General features: G+C 30.2%; 1 protein-coding gene across 1 annotated transcript in view; it reads right to left on the reverse strand.

Annotated features, from left to right (window-relative positions):
• LOC116768309 (uncharacterized) overlaps positions 1-13,055 on the reverse strand; it is a 57,119-nt gene that overhangs the window by 30,785 nt on the left and 13,279 nt on the right. The window contains exon 3 of the mRNA XM_061526286.1: positions 12,891-13,027. Within this exon, the coding sequence (XP_061382270.1) occupies positions 12,891-13,027 (137 nt within the window). The remainder of the gene's footprint in view (positions 1-12,890; positions 13,028-13,055) is intronic.

Consider the following 13,055-nt stretch of genomic DNA (forward strand, 5'->3'; position numbering starts at 1 on the left):
AAATATTATAGTTGGTATTGTATAGTTTATACTTAAAAATTGCCACAGATTATATTTACTTGCTTTGGCTGAATAATAGATTATAAAAAAATAATCACACACGCACACACACTCAAACTGTTTCACAAAACATTCACACACTCGCACGTCAGACATCACGTATACACAAAGACTGCAGCAGTTATCTGAAGCATACGAACAATAAATAATAATGATTTAATTATAAAACATGTTCTTAAACTAACAATAATTTTTCTTATAACTAATAATAGTCAAAAATATTTCGACGGGAATCTTATAGCATTATACCCTCACTAGTAAATTTAATGTTCTAGAAGACATTTAGATACAGAATTCGTTAAAAACGATGAATAAAATTATAATAATGTTTACGTATTCAAAATTATAAATTCCTGTCGGATTGAAGACGCTATTCAACAGTAACGTATTAAATACTCACCCCTGGCACCAAAGGAACCGAATCTCTCACGATTAACGGCCAATTTATATTTTTTATCTGCCTTATCGCTAAGGACCGGCAGTTTGGACGGATACTTCTCAGAACTACTCCTGCAGAGTTTCTCCTTTGACCCATGTGCCCCCATCTTCAGGATCTTCATCAATTAGACATTATTGTTGCATTTAAAACATAATTTAGGAACTTTTGCTACATCACTATTAAAACCATCCCACGATCTACTATAAATTTAAAGAGTAACTTCATGCCAGTATTTACACAGCAGCTCTCTTTATAATAATATTATTTTGTGCGTCAAAACTTCGGTGTTAATTTAACAAAGATAAACAGAATTAAATATCATGTAATGGTGTGTTTGTGAAATAATATTATAATGCATACGTTTCCAATAACACACACGTGCTTAAAATACGTTGATATAATTGCGACGCCTTCGTCTATTTCGGTGGCAAAGTCAGAACGTCCAATATAATGAGACCCGTTAAACAAGTGTTTCAGTATAGCTACTATGAGAATTTATATACTAAACGGTTGATTTTATTTGTAGGTGATTCAGTTCAAAAATATGTTGATGTTTTCATTTATACGATTAACCTATATATATAGTTATATATTAATAGTATATATAGTTATGTATAAGGTTAAGAATTAGGATTATATTTTTATACATTATTAGTCTTAAGTCTTCGAAAATGCTATTAATTATCTTCGTTATCAAGATTCAGTATCAGAATTTGGTAAAATGAACTCGCGAAACAAACGGCCGAATTATATGAACGCAAAGATCAACTTAAAATGGTCAGTTCGTATATTAGGAGCGTTGCTAAAGATGACCGCTTTCTCGGAACAGTTGCTTGTTTGTTAGCGAGGGAGTAAGGTACGATTTAATAATACATTGTAACAATACATACAGTATGAAGTAAAATATGAAAAAACAACTTTAATCACTATACGTACTCTAAGTTTTATTCGACCACTACATACGGAGTTAAAAGTTTCATTCATAAATCTCATCTCGTAGCAAAATTACGTAGGTTTTTGAATAAGAAACGAGAAACGTACAGTATGCAATGTGATGCGGACTTGGGGTAAGCATGCAGAACACTGTTATGTAGGAAAGTGATTTGTTTAATTCCTGACAATATGCAAATAGATAGGCCTCGCCAATCAAAGTTATTTATTATCTTGTATGTACTCGTAAATCGTATTATTTTATATATGAGAGTATGTGAAATCACAAACCCATATTATAGACATATAATAAATCACCTCGCGATATCTTATTGCCGCTAGAATTATTTTTTTGCGGCGTTCTAAACAGTTTTCTCTACACATTAACTTTTTTATAACCAAGTAAAAATGTATTACTTTCTATGAAGAATGTTTTCTTTTAATTTTATAGTTTACGTATCTATCTTAATAAAGCTAGGATTATCATTAAATTTATATGTGCGAAGGCGTATTAATAAGTCACAGAGTATAACAAAAAGTAGACAAAACGTCTTGTCCCCACAATATTTAGCTTTCCCATAATAACGTATTAGTCACAGTAACATAGCGTGTGTTACCAGTTCTAAGAGATTTGTGTCTATTTAAGAAACATCAGTTTCAGGGTTAAATAACTTAAAGACGCACCGTGTCCTTTCAAACGATATTTTAAACAGCTCTAGTGTTGCGATATATTTAGTTCATGGAGATAAATGACTCCGATATAAGTGCTCCGTGGTAACGGTATATATAATGCATTTGTCACGGATTATTTTTAACTTAAGTGGATTTTTATTACAACAATAAAAGAAGCTTAATTCCTTAGTTAATATTAACTATACTGTAACAATTAACTTAGATTGTTAAGGTTTTTATTATAAAAAATCGTCACTTAATAGGAAATGATATGAAATATAAAAAATGTTACTTCGTCTTTATAATGCATTGTATCGTGGTTCCATTAAACGTATTCAAAGCGTGCGCGTGCGCAGCTACAGTTTGCAATAACTCATTAAAACTCATATTATGATCTTCGAAATGATGTCGGGCATAAAATACGAGAGCATTTGCTGATATTTTATGCCATAGCGCACTAAAAAATATACTTTTGAATAAATAAACCTTTTGAATAGATGGGAAGTATTAAAAAGTATATAAATTTTAAATAATTTCAAAATGAAGATAGACATTTTAATATTTGTAAACATTGAATGACGGATATCATTACAATAACATTAAGAAACAACAAACATTTGTTTATTGAATACTAAATAGAAACAGTTGTTAGCAATTTAAAAACATTGTTTTAATATCGCGACGGCACAGATTAAACAATAACATATCATGTCAAACTATACTGACATTCTAATTTCAAATGCAATCTTTTGACGAGACGTCAATTACATAAAAATAATGATTGAATTACGGTTGTTGGCGAAATGTATAAGGAAACGCCACTAACCAAAAAAAAGAATTACGGTTGTAGAACATTTTAAACATATTAAACAACCGAAGTCGCGTACAACAGCTATAGTATGCAGGATGGTTCAATACTCATAACCTTGAAGATACAAGTTGTGTTTCTCACATTTATGATAATAACTCAAACAATATCCACGTCTGAAGACGCTTAATTTTAAAATAGCAAGAATCTTTGTTTGTGTTCGTATTTCGTAACATTATTCACGTGTGTAACATTAAGGTGCACATAGCGTAAATAAAACGCTTATTTGATCATGGTACATAAGGCCAAGTCTAATTTATTACGGAATAATTATGTTCAGAGAAAATAATTATAACTGTTTTAGTAAGTATAACTGGTTGAATCACATTTATCCCTTTGTTAAGACTTAATGAAAACAAAATTGTAGCTATAGTAGAAAAAACGGACTAAATAAATGACAGAATTTTATTTTTTTATAGAAGCAAAATTTATATATTAACATCGTTTTATTAAGATCGAAAAATGTGCGTAAGAAATTATTTTGGCAGAAGAATAAATATAAGCACTTATGTTAAAAAAAAAAAATCTTAAAACATGCCATACGAATGTTCAATGTGTTGCGTCATGTAATGTAAATTTGAACAAATATTAGGACGGATGTAGTTTATAACACTTGGACACTATTGTTAAGCTCCAATAGCGAGCTTATACCATATGAATAGATGTCATGAATGCCGTCTTTGACTTGATGTTCAGTAGGACAGAAAATTCAGTCAAGCAGATCTCATGATCCAATTCGCATATACTATAACGCGTGTATTGGTTAAATTATAATCTCGAGAACAATACATCTTTGACTCGATATTACAGTGAGTCCGAATATTGTCAAGAACTAAATAATATTTGATTTACCATACGTATTGTTATATCAAACTGATTTATAATAAGTCTCCACATAAACATGGCACAAAATGAGGTCGCTGTATTCAGTATTGCAACAGTTTTGACGGACTTTCGTAATAACAAAACACAGATACTTGGCACGAGCCCAGAACCCCAGCCGCGGAAACATCCTGAACGTTGACAGATAAACCTTTATCAATTCTTATACTTTAAGGGTCTTACGCCATTATAATAAATTATTGACCGTTTAAAAATATTTATAATAGCACAGGAGACGAAGCTAATAACTTACGGACTCGTTAAAATATCACGTTTTATGTGCCGCGTGTTAAAATAAAACCAGAAATGGTTCTAACGAAAAGCATATTTTAACACCAAAAACGTCCACAAATACTTCTCTACTACGAAAATAAAATCAAACCTCAATTTCATCTCCAATCGAATAAATTTAACGAACGATGGTGATGTACATACGAATTTATTATACATAACTTATTTCTATAGATATTAAATGTGAAAAAGACATTATGTAACATTAATCTAGAAGCTTCTATCTTTATTATATGAACATAGGAACTTTTTTAAAGGAGAAACTCGAGCAATGAGTTCGGTTCTAACAAGTGAACCACTTGAGTGTGAATTTTTATTGATCGCTACAATGCTCGTCCCCATCTCCAAACATCCGCTGAGTTACATTCTTCGCAAATCAGAATTGATTCTGATAATATAATTTAATTCACATTATATTTCATTTTTAACTAACAATATCTAATATGACTGAAATGTAATCACAACATACTGAGACTTGGCCTAAAAATTTCTTGTATCTATACTTACAAAGTAAATTGATGAATATATTTGTGATATCATATTAACAACTTTCATTTGAAAGTATATACAATATTGACATCAAAGATATCATTTTTTAAATATTTGTCTGTCTATTTATTCTGGCTTGTCTCTTGAACCGCTGCACCAATTTTGATGCGACTTTCAATCGCAGGTCAGTAATATCGTGAATAGTAACTGAATCTATTGTTTACCGACTTTCAAAATGAGGAAGTTTTCAATTTGACTACATATTTGTTACGCTATTACTGTTTAAATTTTAGGCAAAATTTCAAAAATATTTTTTTAATAGGTATGTCGTAGAAACACATTGTAAGCCAACATTGCAAGGCTGGCTAGCCTGGAAAATGTATATATTAAGGCCTATATTTGTTGATAGACAGTATTAAACAAAAATCTAAACAATTATTCGTTTTATTTCCATTGGTCAAAACCCACAATAAAAATAAGTATATGATGAACACTAAACGAAGCGTTTATTCAATTTGCGAGACAAAATCTGGTACTTACTGTTTATAATAGTAAATTCAATCAACTCTTAAACACATTCAATTCTGTACCTTCACATTTGTGGCAAGATCATTACTTGGCTATCAAACTAACCGATCGAAAGTAACATAACAAAACCGATCAAAAGTCACGTAACTTCAATTTCAAATTCGGAACACGTTGCCATCTGTTACGCGACCACTTGATCGAACTCATACAGCCAGGAAAGAATTTTGATTTAATTAATTGAACTTAATGATCAAAATGAAATTTAAGTTTCTAGAATCATACAGCATTATCATCGAATAAAAGTTTTAAAACTATATGTATTACATTTATCTTAAATTTCTCTAACTAATGTTTAGTTATAGGAATTCATAATGCGTCAGCATTAGAAAATGTATAGAATGAAACTTTAAGTAATAAACATAGTCTTGGCAGTATATTAAAAAGTTTATCTTAATACTTTCTAACATATAAGTCGAAAAGTAATATCATTTATTTAAGAATCGAGAAAATTACTCGACTTGCCGTATAATTTTACAATTACTCATTATATACGTTTTCTAAATGGACTGGAATGGAATCGACGTTTCTTTGAATAACGACCAGTTTCCATCATAACGGGTACCGATTGTTGCAATTTTGAATTAGTTTTTCTATGTTCTATATACAAGTCCATAAATTACAAAAAAAATTCGCTCCTTTATTCATTAGTAGTATTAAAAAAATTATTTGTGTAATACCTTGTACACTTGATTATCAATTAATGAGATCTAAGATTTTCGCGAGTATTCATTTAAATGAAACTAGTATTATTCGGATTTACTACGCGGATTTTATTATTTAAAAAACTACATAATCCTGACGTTTCGGTTACTTTGCAGCAACCGTCATCACGGGCAGACGAGGTAGGATATAGGAGGATAATAGTAGTTTCATTTTTGATTATCAATTTATTTTTACAATAAAATATATTTGTTATATGTATAAAAAAAGATATATCAAAATTTCTGAACTTTATTTATCATCTATGATTATTATTGATTCACGAAAAAATCATGGTCTGTTTTAATGAGTTTCACACAAGTGTAACAAATCCAGAATAATAATGTAAGTTGATTGCAATAATATTTTTTTATATCGTTTTATTACATATGAATACTTGGTTTGTTTCTTTGTTTACGCCATGTTTCTCACAACTCAACCGGGTCGATTGTTATACAGACTACAGTAAATTATTTATGGAACACAACAGATTAAACAACGATACATCATAACAGCTGCTCAATACACATCGCTTACATTTAATAAAATATTTATCATGTCTGCCGTTCCACTGCGACATCATAACGGGGTACATAAATTTGCTATTATATAACAAAATGTCTGCCTCAATATGTTTCAAGTAGTAAAATAATGATGTATAATTTAGTACTTATAAACAAATCATATGTGATACTAAGATAGCGAAAGTCTATTAAGATGTATGGATTACTTTTGAGTGATGTTTGTTACTGTTTCTAACAAAAACCACTATATTGATTTTAACGAAACTTTTTAATTATATAGACGATACATAAGATTAGGTTATAGGCTATAAATCTTTCAAGATATTATGTAAATTGACGGAATTATAATGATAAGTGCCGCGATATCATATCCACGTGGGCAGGGCTATGGGAATAATCTAGTTCAATATATTTAGTACTTATGATCTGATCAATTTCTTACCATCTACAATTTGTTTTTATATCGGAGTTTAATATTTTTCTGATATATGTACCTTTTTAAATATTTCTTAATCTCTCACGTCTGTGTTGTATATTATATATAAAAATGGAACATTAATGAATTAATTGATCCTTCTATTGATAATACTAATAAATACACCATAACCAACTTTAAGTAATTAATGTCTAATATCAATATGTATATTTTATGATAGCTTCATTCGACTAAACTTAAATACAATAATTTATTTAATACGTAAATAATAAAAATAATTTCTATTCAGAGTTAATAAAATCTATAGATATTTAATGTATGTATATCAACAATTCGTATAATTTGCTTGCGTGTCATTCATTGCGACAGATACTCTACAAGTAAAAGTAGTTTTAACATGGTCGAACATCGCTCGCACACAGTCTATCAGCGCTCGATAAAGGAACCAGTTTTAACCACCTGTGTTCTAAACCAAACCTGTTCACTAAACCACAAAAAAACTCGCCACACTCATGGGATATCGTACACCATTGTTACCACAAAGCTATGAAACAATGGCATTAAATTGTACATATTAAATGACACTGAAACGTCGTCTGTTAGCACGTTTGATAAGAGAGCTTCTAGGAAACTATCTATAGGAAATTATTTAATATGTAACATAAATAATTACTTCATTATGTAATGAATTATAGTTGTCAATATAGTCATTAAGTTTACTGATAAATTTACTTCTTACAATACATTTACATTGAAGGAACTTTCGTCAATTCATTTAATATGATTTCATATTAAATTAAACAACTATACGTTATAGCACCGATATTTGGTAAGAAAAATCTATATTTTTATCTATGATAATAGATATATCAAAATAAAAAAAAAATGTTAATACATGCGTGTTCAAACCAGGCTTATATTAGAGAAAATTCACTTCAGTTAGTCTATAATGAAACAGACAAAAGATAATTTTAAAACAGCCGCCTTAAAAAAAATTATAATAAATTATTTTAGTTTGTGTTATAGAAATAGATTCCATAACAAACAAGTCGAGTCAAATAGGACGTAAAACTATCAGCGGCCGACCGTACTCGGAACTGTAAAGCGTTACCGGTTACTATGAAGATATTATTTTTATTAGCGGAATCTCATTTAATACATAATGAGTGTGTAATGAGATACGAAACCGATCACTCGAAAGTTACAGACGTCAAAACTCTACACACTTTCTCGTTAATAGTTTTCTCGATGAATATTAATGTTAGATTTTATTTTGATGATAAATATATATATCGAAAATTTCAAGATTATATATTTTATAAATCTTTATATATTTTCTGTACCGTATACAAAAACAAGAAGCATAGTTGCATAGTAATTTTAACAAGATATCTTTAAATAACAGTTCTAAAATTTTTAAACAGGTTATAAGACATATGAAGTCAAAACGCGGTTAAAATTTGCATTGCACGGATAAATAAACAAACCTGGCCATGTCGAATATGGAGAATAATATCACAAATTTAAAACGTCCTTAGTAATTCACAACTATATACTATATTTTAAAGAATACTGAACCGTGTTCAAGTTAACCTCGAGGTTTGTTACGGCATATTTCGCAATTATCAAGTGTTGACGTTATGACAAATATTGAATTATCATTCCTTTGGGTTTTATTATTTGGACCCAAGCATAAACTAATAAAAAAAAATCATTAATATTTTTTTCAGCTAAAATGCCAGTAACTTAAATTTATCCAAATAAAATTCCTTTCCATATCGTGTCATTATAATTAATGTATCATTAACGTACGAATGTTATACACAGAAACTGTAATGTAAACATTACTTAAGGATATTTCAAGGATCTAAAGTCTAAACGAAAACCAATAAAATAAACAAACCTACGCCAGACAAATGTCAATGTCAACGGGATTAGATTGTCTATGGATTTAGTATTTACTAATTATTATCGGTGTTGCTAGTGTGAGTAAATATAGACATTAAATTTGTATATGAAGATGATCTTTAAATTAAATATTGTTTGAAATAAAATACAATTCATTACGTAAAACAAACCTAAACTAACCTAACCTCACTTTTGACAGCGAGTCACTATAGTCATATAATTTACCATAGTTGAACAGATTATTAGTGTAGTGCAATAAAGAAAACATACTAAACACATGTACGAGCTTTACATGTACTATTGATTCAATATTTTGTATTGTACAATACTGAGGAACCGGTTTAATAGTCTTAACATTATAATCGATACGTGGCTACGTGATCGTGCACATTTATAAAGTATGCACTTGATAGATAAAACAGTATTTAGTCTTCCTTGTAGCGCAGGTAGTCCCATCGTCTTATCGTTTGTAATAATTTAGAGAACCAGTTGCTACAGCTGACACTTGTATACTATAACGCATAATATCCAACTAGTTCGCGGTTCGCACAAACTATAGTTAGTTTTTCTGACGGGGTCAACGTAACTCGGCCCGTCAACAAATCCGTAGACGAGAATAACCCGTTACTGCATCGCCTTCCAGCGGATTTCACTTGCGAACATTGCCATAGACCATTAGAACATTTTATACCTCATGGCTTTATGACCGATTTATGTGTTAGCAGCCTGAACCGATATTACAAGTTTTATATAGCCTAATAACGCTCCTATTTATATTAAAAGCGGGAAGGAAAAACTAGCACGTAGGAAATTACCTTGCAAAATCTATACAAATAGTATTTTTTCTTTTACTCACTGTCGCAATATTGTGAGAAAATATCTTAAATATTATGTCGAAATATCATATCTTATACAAAAATATCTCAACTTAAAATACTATAGAGCATAGCTCCTGTCACACTTGTTGTTATTATCTCAATGATCGATGTCGTATTGATAAATGTATAAATTTATCGTAAGATCTAAAATGTAGATCTATGGCTGTTACTTGGACTTAATAGTTAAGTCGAAATAATCATCTCCATATACAAGTTTTGTATTAACATGACGATAAACATGGAAACATTACGTATTTTTAACGTATAATGTTTAAGGAAAAACGTCAGTAAACTTTTCTCATATACCTAACTTTATTAAAAATAACCTTTCGGTTGTGTATGAATCTATCATCTATCATATACCTCGTTTATAAAGTTCCTTAATATGATGGGACTCTGAATATATAACTGCTTGTTTCAATTTCTTTTCGTTTTCAACATGATTGATACTCAGTGAAAGGAGGTATTATAACTTTTGATTGATATTTAATTCAGCTGTAATAAACGGAACGTTTCGCTGCCATTACGATGTAGTGTTGTATGTAGTTTGCACAGTCCTGTGTAACTAAACTTCCAGTTGGCAGACAAATTATATATAACAGGGTTATTTGATTCATGGACATTTCTCGAGCTCATTTTCTGTGATACACTAAACAATTATTCGAAACAAACGCAGTGAAAGAGATAGATAATTATAAATAAGTAGAATGTATTTATTTTGATTAATATAAAATATGAAGTCGTAACCACGTATAGTAGTAAAGTTAAATAAGTAATATAATTAAATTGAGGTCAGTCTATCTATAAATATCTTTTGCATAAATAAATTGTTAATCCAATTGTTAGTGCTACATGAACTGGTAACTGTTACCTTAAGTTGAGACACGACTTACAGACCATGAATATTATATTCTATTATATTGTTTATTTTCATACATATTATATATAACTGTCTGTCACATGACCTACAGACACGTAAAACGCTTACGAGATATACATTAAGCGAGAAAAATTTAAACCAAAGTTTTGACACACAAAAACAGGTACATGTTAAGACCATTCACATGACGAGCTGCTTTTACGTTATCTTGTAAACCGTTTATAGCACTTCACTAGCATCGACCACATTTTCTTTGAGTAAAAATGCAGTATGCGGTTAACCTTAGAGTGGGAAGCATTGATTTTTCGTGGTGACGTCACAGCGGTTGGACGCAACGCGCGCCGGTTCGCGTCTCACCGGCGACTGAGACTTGCCCGGCAGTCGACTCGACTCGACCGTCTCACTAGACTAGTAGACAGGAGGAAATACCAGCTGGCATGCTGTCGTGTCAGTTAATGGCGACCTTTTGCATTGGTTTGTGCATGCAGCTGATTTAAAAAAATCAGAATCGAATGTACGGTACCCATTACAACATTCCTAATTAATGTCATTAAAAAATAATAACGCATTTAAAAACGTTCTAGTATTAAAATGGTTAATTGCTTCTAAAAAGTTTTATATACGTTCTTAATTTGAAATTTGAGTTCTTAATTTGAAATGTTCAATGCTTCTTATTAATCAACTTAACATGTCCGTGTCTGTTTTAGCTGTAGTAATGTCAGGTTTGAAATGAGAGTAAAAAGTGGATAAGTATGGGATATACCCGAATTTAAAGTAACAAAATTAGCAAAATACTAGTTACTTTCCAATGCTGTAAAATACTTAAACATATTCGCTCTTGTCAATTGTTTTTTTTTTTCTTTAATATAAAACTTACCTGTACACAAACTTAAAATTAATGCACACTTTATGCTTTCTAAAATCATTTACTAATTATTTTCAAATACTGTTTCATGAGATTTTTAGATTAATCAACGTGTACAATGTAATTGTTATTAAATTTTTAAACGTCTCGTGACGGTTTTTTTTTTTATCTATTTGTCTCCATTTTATTTTTTATTTCGAAAATATGTTTATATAGATCAATCAATACATACATTTTTTTTTTTGTAATAGAAGAAAATTAAAAAAACGTTTACGTAAAAAAATATTTATAGACCATCTAATTAATGAGAATGCACAAATAAATTTAAAAATGAAAACTCTTAATTACATTTAAATGAAACTAATATTTTTCGTATTATCCTACAAGTATTTTATTATTTTATAATACTACATACTCCCGATGTTTCGGTTACTTTTCAGCAACCGTGATCACGGGCAGACGAGGTGTGAATGTCTGTCAGTCAGTCCTGTTATTTATCATCTACCGCCATCGATTTCTTAATTTTCTGGCGTACCGATCTGGATGCCGGCAGAATTGTCAGTGTCACGAGGTCCCGAGGTGTGGTCGCGGCCATGGGATTTTATATTTTTTAGGAGGGGGTCCCAGGTTTTAGATAGATCCCAGCCGTCTTCTCTATTGAAATTGGGATGTTTTTTCAGACCTGTTTTCAATTTGTGACCTGTTTTCAATGAATTTCGATAGAGAAAACGGCTAATTTCAATAAAATACGTGTAGTTTAATCCGAAAAATAATAGTTTCATTTAAATGAATATTCGCGAATCTTAGATCTCTTAATTAGATTGTCCATAGGCAATTTTTTGTTACGAACTCTTGCTATCTGATAATATTAGGCACTTCGTTATAAAGTCAGTTTGAAACTACATCATCGAACCTTGGTTGTGTTTGAAGTTGTTAAATTTTTTTTCTTAACTATTCAAATGTTTTTCTACCTATTTACATTTCAAAACAACTTTATGGAACATATATTTTTTTAATATTGTTGAATAGAACAATTGTGGAAATTGTATAGTTTTCAAGGAAATTTAACTTCCGGTTTTAAAACTTGCTGATTCTCTCGGACCAAAATGTATGGAAAAAAAATACATTTGCAATTTGTTAACATTGGAACGAAATTTATTTATTTAATCATCTATAGTAAAGTAAGTATTTACGAGTACAGAAATACCTGTGTAAGCAACTCAAAGATAAGTAATGATAATAATTTAAAAAAATATACAGAATAAGATTACCGGCACTTTCATTTTAAGGTCGGTCAAAAATTTTATACTACATTTAATGTTTATTATAGAATATAAATATCTCTTATAGGAGTACATTAAAACCAAATCCGAATACGAATGAAAATATTTCGAATTTTCTATTTAGGATTTTAGCAAACATACACTTTACGAAAATCACGGAAAGTTTATTTTACAATATCCACAAAAAGGTATACTCACGAAGTAAAGGAAATCGGCTGGTGGAATGTTTTCCCAGCGGAGTGCTGGAGGCGCTTATGTCGCTTTGAGAACTGTGAAGGCTGCTCTTCCCGCTGCCATTAGCTGATCCGATGTCCATACGCATACGCATGTGACGACTAAGGAATAGATTACATAATATAGATT

The sequence above is a fragment of the Danaus plexippus genome, chromosome 4 (assembly GCF_018135715.1).
Source record: "Danaus plexippus chromosome 4, MEX_DaPlex, whole genome shotgun sequence".
Taxonomy (NCBI): Eukaryota; Metazoa; Arthropoda; class Insecta; order Lepidoptera; family Nymphalidae; genus Danaus; species Danaus plexippus.